The sequence below is a fragment of the Pleurodeles waltl genome, chromosome 9 (genome assembly GCF_031143425.1).
Source record: "Pleurodeles waltl isolate 20211129_DDA chromosome 9, aPleWal1.hap1.20221129, whole genome shotgun sequence".
Lineage (NCBI taxonomy): Eukaryota > Metazoa > Chordata > Amphibia > Caudata > Salamandridae > Pleurodeles > Pleurodeles waltl.
In genome coordinates, this window is record NC_090448.1 from 988,635,765 (window position 1) to 988,652,158 (window position 16,394).

Consider the following 16,394-nt stretch of genomic DNA (forward strand, 5'->3'; position numbering starts at 1 on the left):
GAGGATTAAAATTAGATTTGTTTTCATTTGTATCTTCAGAATAAGCCAGACATGGACAAATAGTTTCACAGACTCCTTCCTAAGCATTGTTGATGTTGTGTTTGACCTAGCTGCGACTTTGGATCAATACAGATTATTGCTCAGTATTGTTTTAGGACCCCACCCAAGTATTAACAACTGATTCATTTGCCCCAGCCAACTACAAAATAACCAACCACATAGGTACATTAAACAAAACCACTGCTTGACAAGGTTCACTAAAAAGCAAGGGACACTTTCCAATCTGATGGCCGTTGGCCTCATCATGAAAAGGGCATGTGATAGTGTTTCCAACTGTTTATGTGCTCTTTAAGGTGGCCTTCAACAGCTTCTTCCAGGGGGAAGAACCTGCAGGTCAGACGCTGTAGAGGCCATAAACCCACAAAATGTTATGCTGAATGTTTGGCCAGTGCAGTTCCTGCAATTTTTAACAACCAGATAAAAGCATTACCAATGGCCTAAAGAAGGGCATCTGTCAATGTGTCTCCTGAAGGGTCTTATTTTTCACCATGGACTGCTATGGGATGAATAAGAGAATCACCATCCTCTACCCCAACATTGTTGTGAACCACTCAAAACCCAGCCACCTTGGGCTGTTTAGCTCCAGTCATTGTCATTTATGCTCTTTTTTCTACATGGCCCTATTACCCTACAGGGCGAGCAAGAGAATCACCAACCCCTATCCCAATGATACTGTGAACCACTCAAATGGGAGGGCTGCTAGGGGTAGAGCATGAGGAATATTGACCCCATCCCGACCATTTGGGCTGTTTAGCTTTGGTAATTGGAGTATGCTATATGGCCCTACTAACCTGGGGTAGTTGCTGGTTTATAACTACTGCATGCTTTGCTCTCTGTTTGCACAATGCACTTTCAATACTACCTGCTGTGTTTCTCCAGGTTGAAATAGGCTTGGCTCACTGATCTTATATTGCTATAGTTTGATACTTTTTAGTCTTCAGACGAGTGTACGACTTAGCGATTGTTGAATGTGTATGTCTAATTTTGCAAACTTTTAGTCCTCTAAATGAATGTAACATTTTAAAATTGCGGAATTGTGTATGTTTATGGTTTTAATTAACTAATAAACTAAAATGACTACTACTACACTACCTGACACTCAATTACACCCTCAACTACAAATGAAATCTACCTTAGGGGCTTCCATTAACTGAGAACATCTTGAAATCCTGGGATCTGTGCAGCAGTGAGAATCCATTTGGATTCGCTCATATGGACGGCCTAGTATTTGCTTGGTTCCCACAGGCACAGATTGAGGATGTTCTTGAGCCATACAATCAGTTTTTGTAACATTACAATCTTCATCTTCAGTTTGTTTCAATATTCCATAACCTTTCTCTATTTAATTATTTTACCATGGCTCTAAACCAAGGCTCTCAAATTCCATACCCACGTTTCCCTCCATTCTAGCCCATAATTGTAATTCAGGAGCACCGACCAATCCTACCTTTTTTTCTTTTACATAATATAACCAGCAACCACCTATAAATCACGGCACCATGACATTTGAACCATTTTTTTCTGGCCACACTCTGCACCTAAACATCCCAGATGGGAATCCAGGAATCCACATCAATTTTAAACAACAGTAAACTGCAAGTGATACACTTTGATGAAGCAGAAAATGAAGGTTTTGATTTATTAGTGCATAAACGTAGTGCTGCAATAATCATGTGTGACTTTAACCGAACTAATAAAGATTGTACGGGGACAAAATGTGCCCTCAGAGTAGTTTGCCAACATTTATAAGCGTGCTTTATATAACGTGATGTATTAGAATTGCACTAATCCGACATAATCGTAAACGTGTGCTACGATTTGCTTGCTTGAAATGTTTTAGCTTAGCATGACTTTAATGGAGGCTTCGGCCTAGTTGCCTGGTCTCACGGTTTAGATGCTCGTATTTTTCCAATGAGCTATTAAACGTGTATTTTTGCTTGAAGCTGTACTTTTCCACTGAGATCGTTCACATGCTTATCTTAAGGTTTCGTGCCAGCCTGGCATATTTCTCTTTACTCCAAGGTCAATCTGCAGGTGCGGACAATGGAAGCTCAGAAAGTGAGTTAATTGGTATAAAATGTTGCAACTTGCGTACCCATCTCCAAGGATAATGTATGCTTAAGTAAAAGCTTGAGAACTGTCGTTTTTGATTGGACAATTTGAAGCTAACCTATGAACCCTCCAATGGAAGACCCTACTGGACTTGAACTGTTGTCTATTTAAACCAGGTGCACGAGAAGAAGGTAGCCATTACCAGCTATTGCCCGACATCGCGTCATTCCGTAGCTATTATGGCCCATCTTGCTGCGACGCCATTTTGAAAGAGACTTTGATGCTTTCTCTAATCGAGAGAGAGAGAGACTCTAAATAATTCTTGCCCTAGAGACTTTAACTTTGATCCCTTGCATGAAGTAGTAGTTTTACTTTGCCGCCGTGAGGCAATTGCCCCGTCCACCCCTGCCCCTTTGCCCCGTCCCATGCCGATCGAAACGGTACCCATGCAGATCGAGAAACGGTACCTGTGAGACGAAGACTTCCTTGTATGCTGATCGTAATTGGTAAATATGAAAGGAAATTGTACAATTGCATTGTGTTTCTTTTAGGTAACCAACTGCTGATTTTTGATAAGATCCCTAGCTAGGAGTTTTCTAAATTAATGTTGCTAAATTGTTTTTGCATGAAGTCCCACATGCCAATGCTAATTTGTGGTTAGATGAGGATTCCTTTTGTTGCACGATGCAATTTGAGACCTTGTTATGCTGACTAAATGTATGCAATTAGTTCATTACAGATTATCGTATTAGTGATTTGCATTGCTATTATCGAATGCCTTGTTATTCAAATGCTGCATAGATTGCACTTGTTTCGCCGATATGGACAGCTATTAATGTTCATTTATGTTTATCATTTGGTGTTGAGACACATCTATATTGTGCTAGCTTTGTTAATATAGGGAAATAAATTCACTAACTTTGCAATAAACTGGTGTGGTTATTCCTGACTGAAAGGTCAGGGTTCATCGAAAATGTATTCTGGATTAATTGTTAAGTGTTATGTTGATCAGGGTGTTGCTTATGTTCGTTATTGATTATTGATTTAATGAAATTGATTGATTAAGGGTGCCGAGGGTCCCACTTAGCCAAAAGATTCATCGGCCTAAAGAGCGTCCAAATACAGGTAAAATTACTAGTACGGAACGCTCTATCACTTTGAGTGACAATCTCTCTATTTCGAGTCGCATTGTAACTAGGTTCCATAACCTTACTGGCACATATATCTACTTTTAGATCTTTCTGCCACTGCAGATTTAAATGATTCCTCAGATCAGGAAAACGTGAAAATCCTGTCTATTCTTCTAACTCCTAACCTAATCTGTCTTTTGTATGCTGCCCACCCATTCCTGTTTCTGTAAATATTTTTTCTAGGCCTTCATGTTTTATGCTTAAACATATAATAACTGATAACACTCCACTGAAAAGGAAACAGCCTCATCAATGTAAACATATAAACACAGATAAACACCTGCACAACCACAAGCTAAAATGCCACTCAAAGAAAAGAAAGTCAGGGACAATAAGTAATTTTTATTTCGTTCTGAAGTGGCTAACAGAGTGCAACTTTGCTATCCATGGTAACAGTAAGAAAGACTGCTCTAATGTCTCTCTGCTTACGTTTTGTTTTTTAGGGATGTCATTAACATACTGTTTCTTCTTTCTTTTGTTTCATCGAGTTTCGTGTGCTTGGATTAAAGTTACAGGGTTTAGAGGCATGTTGTAGGTATAATCTAATTACTTTATGCACTGTACAGACTATGTGAATAATAAAATCATATTCTATCTTTTGGCAGTGTTTCATTATCTCACTGACTGGTGAAATGGCTGGCTCATATGAATCTCGCCCAATATGTACAATCACATTTATCCCCAGATGCTGAATGAGTAAATCCTTTGATACATCAGTCCCCTTGTCTAATAAGTCAGTACTGATAACAGGTAGCCTGCCAAACACGTGAGGCTTTAACCATTCAAAGTATGATATAGACATAGTGACAGGTATCTATGAAAAGACTACTGTTACCATACACATTGACGGGTGATGAAAACATGACACAGGACTTTTCACATACCAACACAATTCATAGCTCCAGGGTGTCTCACTGTCAGGTGTGATAACTGAATAAGAACTGATAAGGGATGATTTCAAACGGTTTAGAAATCACTGGGAAAACATCCATGAAATTCACAAAAAATAAAACACTGAATCCAGGACAGCATAATTATTTGGCTTTACTTGTATGGTTGTACTTGTTGTGCTGCTCTGGTCTTTTACATTGTAGGTTTACATCTGCAAAGTGCCCTAATGCTCTTTATCCTAGTTGCCATTCATGACGTGCTAAATAAATATCCCAAGAAAAAGCCTTTCTTATAGTCATTCAATGAAATTGCCTGTATTAAATGCAGCCCCTAGGATGCCTATTGCACCTACTTAGCAGTAATACCCGTCCGACAAGCAGTTCTAACGGCGCATGTCCTCCACAAAGCCCTCACAGTACCTATCATACACAGTGCCTGTCTCATAGACAAAACCTCAGGAATCTCGATGGACAGAGGATTTGCCATTTTCCTTGAATATCAACAGGGATCTCAGGATTACACAACTCTAGGAGATCTAGTTTAGATTCCAGCAGGACTTGGAATGTATCAACACTGTGACACTATAAACCAGTTGTGGGTCATCACAGGAACCTTGAAATCTCAGGGAATATGGAACAGCTTTAAAGTAACATGGGGACCAGTTCTTTACATTCAGTAACACTTTCTTGGGTTTAAATTGGCTAGCTGCAGTTTCCTTGGTTACAAGGACCCCCAGGCAACAGAATGTGGCCTGCATTTATTTCAGAACTTACCTGAGGAATGGATCATCGCCATTGTGGCATCAGTCAGCAAACTGCCAGAGGTCGCTACCGAAACCGATGCTTCAATGAAATGATGTAATGGGTTGAAAGCAATGTTCACGGCCACAAAAAGGGAGATATTAGAATGTCCTGGATTTAGAAAACTAGATTAAGCTGTACTGAAAACATGTGATGTTATGGACCTTGCCTTCTCACTTGAGGATACCCCTTAAATTCCTTTCATTAAAGCTGAACCTTGCCTCCTACTGCCTGGACACCCCATTTTATTATTTCATCTCTCCCTACATGTGACCCTTGCCTTTAACGCCAACACATCCAATGACATCCTCTCACCAGAAATGAGAATTGTCTCCTAAAACCTGTTCACGCCACTATTTTTTCTCTTTCTTTAGTCCACACTGTCAAAGCTCTCCATGTTCCTTTATTACAGAGTAATCTAATCTGTTTCTACAATGTGCTCACCTTCGCAGCTCTTGACGTCGTCTGATGCCTTGTATCCATGAAAGCAGGAGCACTGATAGGAACCATCCGTGTTTATACACTGTCCGTGAATGCAGAACCCAACATTGGCACACTCGTCTTCATCTGAAAGACAAAGGAGGTGCGTTCCTACAGGGTATTTATTGCATTGTGTGTAATATAATACCTCACATTGCTGGCTTCATGAGGTTAACCAATTCTGACTCGTTGAAATAACTCACCGCAAACATTTAAAAGGAATCACACTCAATACTCATCAACTATCTCACACATGTTAAATGGAATTTTACTACACCCTTATCAATGATATCAAAGACCTCTATAAAGTCTTACCCAATCCCAGGATTTCATTAGAAGTATCTTTCACTGCCACAATATCAGAACTATCAAGAAATTCCTGCCTGGCCATATGAACTGTAATCAAGTCCAGCTAAATTCACCATCACTGGCCTCATATTCTTAAATCACATTTCTTCTAATCCCAAATATCTGCCTCCTACACTTCAATTGAGTCATCTCCATTCATACATTTCAGGCCTCAAAGGCCTCTGCAAAGTATTACGTTGTCCTTATCACTCACCTTCTATACCTCAGTTGGCATAGACAGATCACTTTATATATGTTAATGATTCTGTAGCACACTGCAATATTAAGACCATATAGGACAGCTCATATATGGGTTCTGTACCATGTGACAGACACCAATTTTTCAGTATAGCGCATGTATACAGGGTTCTGTAGCACCATAACGTCCACAACTTGGTCTACTTGATGCCATGCCATCATCCTCCCATCAAAAAGAGAACCATAAACAAGAGTAAAGAAACATTATCAGGTAGAGCTCATGGTGAGAGGAAGCTATGTACATGTGAGGGTATCCTGTGGGCACAGTCATACTGGTCTGGTTCAGGCTGAATGCTTTTTTATGGAGTGCCATTGAGATCAAAAACACAGGTGGTAGAAGGGAAATTATCTTATTTGCTCTGTTCATTAACTCATGCAAGCAGTGCTGCAAATCCAGGGTCTGCATTATACATGAATCGGATCCACGTAATAATATAATATTCCAAAACATTGTTTTTCAAAAATCTCCTTTCAAAACATGTTTTACAATAACATTGCTTTTCTATATAGTGAATTATTATTACCAAAACACCTTTTCATAAATTTTGACCCTCCCTTAACATTATTTAATTTAGTTTCTGTATGTAAATCTATTTTTATATCTTCTTATTCACACACATTTATACCATATATGTGTATATATATATATATATATATATATATATATATATATATACATACATATATGACAGTGGCCTGTCACTTACAGAAGGTACACAGTGGGGACCAAAAGTTAATCAAATACAGTGCTATGGACTGTGCGCCTAAAAAGAGTGAGGGGAGAAGAAAGAGAAAGAGAACTCAGAAGACTGGAATTCAGGTATATCCTGGAGGTGAATAGTAAAGAACCATTTAGTCTTAATATTGATGAGGAGATGTATATCTACCTATGATTCCGTAGGCGGTCTTTTTCTGCACTCTTTTGGATCGTCTTAAGAAAAGTTGATTTTAATCTTTTATTTTATGTATACGTTTTTACAGAAAGAAAGCCTGGAAGTACAGAACTGGAAGACAAATAATGTATCGTCATTGATATATGGATAACCGTTTTCATTTTCATGCAATAAGTACCCTTGTGGAGGACTTAAGTTCAATAAAACTTACTTGAGGTGTTTTATTGTTTGCTTTTTTTTTACTATTGAAATAATTTTTTTGTGAAATGTTTTTGTGAATTCAGTTTGAATTTATTTTTACTAAAGGGATACAATCAATGTAATCATTGTTAAGTTCACAGGTGCGGGGAGTTATCTGGTGTAAGACAAATGAGTTTATTTCTAAGCCCACTGAGGCCATATTTGCAGTGTTTGTCTGTGATGAACAACATTGCATGGTATGAACACTGGTAAGGAAAGGTGTTTAGAATAACCAGTGTGAACGCTGGGATGACCCTTCAATGGTAGAAGAAATGTGCATTTACAAGGGCTTGATCAACTTATTTAAGAATGTAGAATAAAAGATGCACATGTTATAAAGATTCATAATTATTTTATTGAGTCACTGCACTTTTAATTAGAGGAACTATATGAAAAAAGCAGTTTGTTATATGGCGCTGTTCTGCATTAACAAGTGCTGTAGCCATCAGTGCTAATGTCAGGACAGAATTCTGCAAGGTAGCGGTGTATGTATACCCACTAAGAATCGATGACAACATGTGACTATATTGGTTGTAAACTATTTTGATTGGTATGTAATAAGGCTCTTTAATTTTAATGTGTTTCTGTATATTAGGATCAATATGAGTTCTAATGAAAGAGCTGCACTTACAAAATGGTGCGGACAGGTACCAACACTCAGTGTATGTGTGCCCATTGTGGAGGCATTGATTAGAACTTAGGATATGTTTCATGCATTATGTGCATGTTGCAACTAATCAATGAACTACTGAGCAACGGTTTGCAATCGTAAGATTTACCGTTGTACAGTGAGTGTAACACAAATAGATGAGGAATTTGTACTATCAGTATGCCGCAATAGTGTACCTCCAAAGGCGTGACACCCTTCTTTACAGCCTTGTAATTCCTCACTGCAGGGCAAGCATCATTTCGGTTTCTCTCTGTGGAGCAGGGATAAAACACTGATTGATTCAAGTTATTCAGTGCCCATCCGCTGCTCCGGACGTGATTGAGGTTCTATTTTGTTCTTTTTAACTTCTAGTTCCCTGCAAACAGAAGGCTTGTGACTGGTAAAAACCACGCTGAGCAGGACTTTTATAGCGAACTTTCTTTTTTTGTCAGTTTATCTTTTCCCACTTTCCACTCATGTTTTCTTTTGTTTTTGATTGTGGGCATGCTTCTCAAAAGATGACGATTATCTTGTTTGAAATACTGCAAAGCGGCCTTGTTTCTTTATTGTATGTAATTTTCTGAAAAAGTGCTTTAGCTCATAATCATGCAGTATACCCCAATCCACAACCACTACAATCTGCATCTGCCCCACTACAATCCACCCAATCCACCTTACTTTACACCACACCAATCCACCCAATTCAAATCCAAACCATTCACCCCAATCCAATCCACTCCAAACAACTCCATTCCAATCCTCCCAACCCATCCCAATCTAATCCATCCCACTCCAATTTGCCACACTCAATCCAAAACAATCGGCACCACTCCAAAGCAATCTGTCTCACTCAATCCAAAACAATCTGCCACGCTCCAATCTGTCCCACTCGAATCTAAAACAATATGCCCCACTCCAATCCAAAGCAAGACACCCCAATCAAAAAAAATCTGCCTCACTGTAATCCAAAACAATCTACCCCACTCCAATCTGCCCCAAACCAAAATAATCTGTTGTACTCAAATCCAAAACAATCTGTTCCTACAGTCTGCCTTACTCCAATCTGCCCCGCCTTAATACAAAACAATCTGCCCCACTCCAATCTACCAAATTCCCACCTGCCCCACTGCAATCCAAAACAATCTACCCCACTCCAATCTGCCCCAATCCAAAGCAATCTGCTTCACTCCAATCCAAAACAATCCGTTCCTCCAATCTGCCTCGCTCCAATCTGCCCCACTCCAATCCACCAAATTCCAACCTGCCCCACTCCAATCCAAAACAAGCTGCCCTACTTCAATCTGCCCCACTCCAGTCTGCTCAACTCCAATCTGAAACAATCTGTCCTAATCCGCCCCACTCCAATCCAAAACAATAAGCCCTACTCCAATCCAATCCACCTCACCCACATTCCAATCCACCCCACAATCCAATTCACCACACTCCAATCCACCCCACTCTCATCCAATCTACTACACGTCCACCCAATATACCCACTCAAATCCAATCCACCCAACTTCAATCCAATTCACCCCACACCACCCCAATCCACCCAATACAATCTGCCCCACTCCAATACAAAAAAATCGGCCCCACTTCAAAACAATCTGTCCCACTCCAATCCGCCCCACTCCAATCTCCCCCATTCCAATCCAAAACAATCTGTCCCACTCCAATCCAAAATAATCTGCCCCACTCCAATCCGAAACAATCTGCCCCACTTCAATCCAAACCTGCCCCACTTCAATCCATTCCAATCTGCCCCACTTTAATCCAAAACACCCTGCCCTCTCCACCCTACCCCACTCCAATTCCAAACAACCCACTCAATCCAAAACAATCTGCCCCATTACAGTTCAATCCACCTCACTCCAATCCAGTCCACCCACTCTATCCTAATTCACCCCACTCCATTCCACCACAATCTACTCCACTAGAATCCAGTCCACCACCCCAATCCAATCTACCCCACACCAATCTAATCCAATTTATCCCACTCCACTCCAATACACCTCACCCCAATCCAATCCAACCACTACAGTCCAACCCACTTCAATCCATCCCACCCCACTCCAATCATGTCCACTGTTACCCAATCCATCTCACTACGATTCAGACCACCCCAGTCCACCCTACACCAATATTATCCACTTTAATCCACCCAGTCAAAACCAGTCCACATTATTCTATCCTACTCCAGTCCAATCCACCCCACTTCAAATCACCTTAATCTACCCCACTTCAACCCAATCCACCCCTCTCCAATATATACACCCTACACCAATCCAATCCACAGCAATCCAATCCAATGCACCCCACTCCAATCCAATCCATCCCACTGCAGTCCAATCCACCACAATCCACTCCACCCCATCCCAATCCAATCCACCCATCCCTATCAAATCCACCCCAATCAATCCACCACACTCAATCCAATCTAACCCATCCTAATCCACCCCACCCTAATCCACCTCACTCAATGCAATCCACCCACTCAAATCCACTCCACCCAATGTGATCCACTCCAATCCCAACCACTCCATCAAGTCCACACCACCCCAGTCCACCCAACTCCAATCCAATTCGCCCCACGCCAATCCACCTCACATCAATGCAATCTACCCAGTCCAATCCACCCCACTCCAATTCACCGCACACCAATCCAATCCATCCACAGCAGTCCAATCCACCCTCTCCAGTCCAACCCCACTCTATTTCAATACACCCCACCCTCCTCCAATCCACCAAACTCTACTCCAATCCACCCCTCTCTACCCCAATCCACTCCACCCCTTTCCAGTTCAGTCCACCCCGCACCAATGTAATCCATCCACCTCACTCCAGTCCTCCCCACCTCAATGCAATCCAACCAATCCAACACATCCCACCCTAGTCCAATCCACCTCACCCCATTCCACTCCATCCCACTGCAGCCCACCACACCCCAACCTAATCCACCCCACTCCAATACAAAACATCCCACCCTAATCCAATCCAATCCACCCACTCTATTCCAGTCCAATACACCCCACCCCATCCCAGTTCAGTCTGCCCCACTCCAATCCATCCAGCCCACCCCAATGCAGCCGACCCCAATACTATCGACTCCACTCTAATCCAACCTATCCTACTCTAATAAACCCCACTCCATCCTATCAACCCCACCAGGGGTGTGGAATTCAATAAAATATCCATTTGTCCATGGGACAGATTGCTTCTTAAATTTGCTTGTCTTGTAAAAAAAATCTACTTGTCCCTTTGGTGCCCTGTAGTGCGGCTACAAATTATGGCAGCAATCTCCTTATATAAGCACTCTCGTAATAGCATCCCTCATTATACCAAGGCTAATACTATAGTAGGGCTTGAATACTAGCAAATTCAAGCCCTACTGTAGCAATTTCCTTATTTTGCCGTCTTTCCGCAGATCTACATTCTGGGGCTGGAGGAAGCAGTAAGCAATAGTTCCAGGGCTGGAATGCCTTTGAGTCTGTGCAAACCTTCTAACTTGCATGGTTTAAGGATTTTCACGAGCTCTACTCTAATCTTTACCCATACTAAGCAAGGATGGAAATTTACTGCTGTCAAGGGCAAAAGAAGAAGTTCTTCCAGGGTTGGGAAAAAAGTGGTTGGAGAGAAAGTAAACTTGTAAACACTCAACAGATTTTAGCATGGGCAAATCTACACAGGCATATGTGCTTGTGCTAAAATACCGTTCACAAATATTTTCTAGGAGGGCGATGCCCTAGTTTACTTCTGTAAATTCTTGTGAATTCATGAAAGCCACTAATTCAAAGACATATACCATGGGTGCACTTTTGTGACTTTCTTTAAGAATTGGGTCCCTAATTAGGTCTGGCGTTAACCAAGACATTTTGTTTTTATTTAACGTATTTTTCTCTATCAGCTAGTTTTACCGTGAATGATAGCATTCTGATCTTCCATAAGGAGCATATTGGCACATAAAGTAGTTTTGTCCAGTGCCAGGAACTACTGTGGCAATCAGTGGCGTAATGAAACTGGAGGGGGGTCCCTGCAAAGAACATGGAAGCCCCTCCCCCGGAGTGACTCAGGTCAGGTGCTGTGCACAACTGGCGGCAATGTGGTTTTTTTTAGATCAAAAAGCTTTTTTTGCTTTTTGCCAGTGTTCGTTACAGTGGTGAGGGCCTGGCAGCTTCCACAACACTAACGTTTTGCAAAAGCCATGTCAAAAGATTCACAACAAATGTCAGATCAATTGGCTTTGCCACTGTTTATCTATTTTCATGTTTCCTATAATCTTGTTGAAAATGGTCTCAGTGATTTTCCATTATGAAAATGTCTTAGAAATACTAGCATGCATGAACACATTTTATTAAATGATGCATCAAAGAAATAGTATCTAAAATCTCACAGTAGCAAAATGTTTTTCTGAACATTTTATTTTGAAAGCAAAGAATCACCACTCTTGCTTACAAGCTTCTGCAAACATTTGCATCCAATCAGAGCATTCTGGGAGCATTACACTCATATTGTTAAACTTTTCAAACATGTGTGTACACTTTTTTTTATAGGCCACTGTCAGTAGTAGTGTGACCTTAAAACGTTTATTTAGAGCGCTCACCCTAATAATAAAGGTGTTTCATTAATGAACCATAAATACAAGTTCTAACAGCATTAAAAATATGAACACACATATTACCTCAACTGCAGTCAATTCCCTTCACTCCCTGTAAACTGGCAGCCAAAAGGTTTGTGCTGCAGAGGGTTGGCTTACTTCTCCCAAGGACAAAATAAACATGACAGCTTGTTGCCCTTGACCCCAAACAATATGTCCTGGGTGTTGGGCTACAGGAATTCCACATCCCTGCCCCACTCCAATTAATCACCTGCTCCACTCAATCCACCCCACTGTACCCCAATTCAATCCAATCCACTGCGTCTACTCCAATCCAATCCACCCCACTATCTCAATCCACCCAATGCCACTCCACAACACATCTGCCATTGAACTCAACTCCACAACAGTACTCCAGAGTCTGCCATTCCAACAAATCCACTGTATGACACTCCTTTCCCACTCCACTCTGACATGCCAAACCACTAACTTTTAGCCATGTTGAATCGCAGCCACACTGGTGTACAACATGGCAAAATACATTGCTAAAGCCAACAGCTCTTGTATAGGCAAGACCTGTTGGCTTTGCCAGTGCTTGTTTGTTGATTATTTTTTTTGTATATATGCACTTTTAAATTGATGACTAGCGTCGTGACCAAGGCGTGGAATCACTGAAACGTGTTGATGTGTCCTTCTCTGTTCTAATTGCTTAAAACTTGCAGTTGAATATTTCCACAGAGTGCCGTGACTTACTTTCAGTGAGTGGAAGGTCGTTTTTTCTAATTAAGTAGCACTAGGCATATTGCTACCATCAGGCAAGCCCGTAGGCAAAACAGCGCAACGTTTTGAGGATATATATGGGGTCTTTGCTTAGAAGTTAGGTTAACCCCTGTCCAAGCAAGAACCCTCACACTAGTCAGGGTAAAGGAGAATCACACTCATTTAACTCCCGCTCATCCCCTTAGTAGCTTGGCACCAACAAGCAGGCTTAACTCAGAGACAATGTGTTAAGTATTTGTACAAACACACACAGTAATACAGTGAACCACTACAAAATGACACAACACAGGTTTAGAAAAACACTAAGGCCCTCATTCTGACCTTGGAGGGCGGCGGAGGCCGCCCGCCAAAGTCCCGCCGTCAGGTTACCGTTCCGCGGTTGAAAGACCGCGGCGGTAATTCTGACATTCCCGCTGGGCTGGCGGGCGGCCGCCTTCAGGCCGCCCGCCAGCCCAGCGGGAAAGAGGCTTCCACGATGAAGCCGGCTCGGAATCGAGCCGGCGGAGTGAAAGCTGTGCGACGGGTGCAGTTGCACCCGTCGCGTATTTCACTGTCTGCGCAGCAGACAGTGAAATACTTGTAGGGGCCCTCTTACGGGGGCCCCTGCAGTGCCCATGCCAGTGGCATGGGCACTGCAGGGGCCCCCAGGGGCCCCGCGACCCCCCCTACCGCCATCCGGTTCCCGGCGGTCGGACCGCCGGGATCTGGATGGCGGTAGGGGGGGTCGGAATCCCCTCGGCGGCGCAGCAAGCTGCGCCGCCTTGGAGGATTCAATGGGGCGGCGGGAAACTGGCGGGAGACCGCCAGTGTTGCCGGTCCGACCGCGGCTTTACCGCCGCGGTCGGAATCCCCATTGGAGCACCGCCAGCCTGTCGGCGGTGCTCCCGCGGTCCTCCGCCCTGGCGGTCTTTGACCGCCAGGGTCAGAATGACCGCCTAAATATTTTATCTAAATAAACAAAACCAAATACAATAAAAATCCACAATTTACAGGTAAAAATACGAATTTAGCACTTAAAAGCAAGAAAACAGTACTCTGAGGCACAAATACTGCAAGTTGGTAATATGCAGCGTCGTGATGGAGTCGTTTCCTGCAATGCAACGCCAATGGTGCCATTTACGGAGTAGTTCGACCCCCAGGTAAAGTACCTTAGTAAACAAGTAGCAAACAGGCCGGTGAACGGAGTTGGGGAGAGCGGCTTCACTGGGTCCGATGCAGCATCGGTTTTGGTGCCACATGGCAGGACTGCGGCGTCGGGCCCCACTACAGGGCAGTGGAGGTGAAGCGGCGTCAGATGCAAAGTCGATCCCTTGGTTCCGGCAGATGTGGACTCACAATGCTGTGGGCAAACTAACGGGGTCGCGATGAAATCACAGGGCCGCAGGTGCTATGATGGCATCGAATCGTCATGGACGTTAGACTCACAACACTCCGGTGTCAGGGGAGTCAGGCGGGATTAGCGGCTGCAGTGACGCAAGACCTACAGGGTCGTCAGACTTCTGCGAAGTCCACAGCCTCGGGGCAGGCGGCATTGCGGTTCTGGGGTAGCGGCGTCAGCTCACAGGGTTGACGGATTCGGCTCACTCAGTGAGGTCCACAGCCTCATGGTAAGCGGCGTCGCTGTTCTGGGCAGCAGCGTCCTATGCGAAGTCTCACGGTGTCGTCTGGTGTCATTAGACAGTTTTGTTCTACAGGAATTCACTTCCAGGGGTCCAGGAACTGGAATTGCACCCTCTGGCAAGTGAGAGTCCACAGCAAGTAGACTCAGGTCTGGTTGGTGAAGCCTTCTCAAGCAGGAATGTAACATAGTCCAGTCTCTGTCCCCTTGCACAGGCAGAAGAAGCAACTGCAGGACAGCCCAACACAGCACAGTCACAGGCCAGGGCAGAGCTTCTCCCCAGCTCTTCAGCTCTTCTCCAGGCAGATGTTCCTCTTGAATCCTTGAAGTAATCTAAATGCTGAGGTTTTGGGTCCACTACTTATAACCCTTTCTGCCTTTGAAGTTGGCAAACTTCAAAGTAAAGTCTCAAATGTCTGTAAGATCCTTTCTTGTCCAGGCCAGGCCCCAGCCACACACCAGGAGGTTGGAGACTGCATTGTATGAGGGCAGGCACAGCCCATTCAGGTGGGTGTGACCACTCCTCCCCTCCCCTCCAGTCCAGATGACTCATCAGGATATGAGGGCTACACCTCAGACCCCATTGTGTCACTGTCTAGAGAGAGGTGCAAACTGCTCAACTGTCAAACTGATCCAGACAGGGAATTCACAAACAGGCAGTCACAGAATGGTCTAAGCAAGAAAATGCCTACTTTCTAAAAGTGGCATTTCCAAACACACAATCTTAATACCAACTTTACTAAAAAGATGTAATTTTAAATTTTGAGCTCAGAGACCCTAAACTCTATGTTTGTATTTTCTCCCAAAGGGAATCTGCGCTTTAATAACATTTAAAGGCAGCACCCATGTTAACCTATGAGAGATATAGGCCTTGCAACAGTTAAAACCGAATTTGGTAGCATTTCATTGTCAGGACATGTAGAACACATAAGTACATGTCCCAAGCCTGGATTTTGCTGACTCTTCTGGTGGAAGTGATCGCTAGCAGGAAAGCTATCTTCCATGTAAGAAATTTGAGGTCTTGTTTGTGGATATGCTCAAACTGAGATTTCATTAATTGCAAGAGTACAACATTAATGTGCCGTTCAGGGGGGGGCAACATCACTGGAGGAAGACCTCTCATGAACTGCTTAATTAGTCACGAAGAACAAAGGGAGGCCATGTCTGAAGAGCGTCTGTAAGTCAAAATTGCTGCCAAATGCACTTTCACTGAGGAGTGCACAAGCCCAGATTTCACTAGCATTAACAGGTAAGGTAATATTTGATCTGTAGAAACCTCATACGAGTGTAAGTTATGTTGTTGGCACCAACAACAGAAACGCTTCCATTTCAGTCAATATGTTTTGTTTGTACTGTCCGCTCTCACTTTAGAAAGTATGTTTCTACATTCTGGGGGAATCTTCAGATGCTGGAACTCATGGAATTCAGGAGCCATGCATGCAAGAGCAGTGACATTGGATCTGGATGCAATATCTCCCCTTGATGCATTGATAGTAGCATTGGAGTTGGAGGGAGACGTATCGGTGTGGCTTCTGACATCA

The 16,394-nt window shown here is 43.0% G+C and overlaps 1 protein-coding gene across 5 annotated transcripts in view; it reads right to left on the bottom strand.

The window, feature by feature from the left end:
• Window positions 1-16,394, bottom strand: part of LTBP2 (latent transforming growth factor beta binding protein 2) — a 1,514,902-nt gene that overhangs the window by 424,240 nt on the left and 1,074,268 nt on the right. For all 5 annotated transcript variants that reach the window (XM_069208495.1, XM_069208492.1, XM_069208494.1 and 2 more), the window contains one exon: window positions 5,438-5,560. In XM_069208495.1, the coding sequence (XP_069064596.1) occupies window positions 5,438-5,560 (123 nt within the window). The remainder of the gene's footprint in view (window positions 1-5,437; window positions 5,561-16,394) is intronic.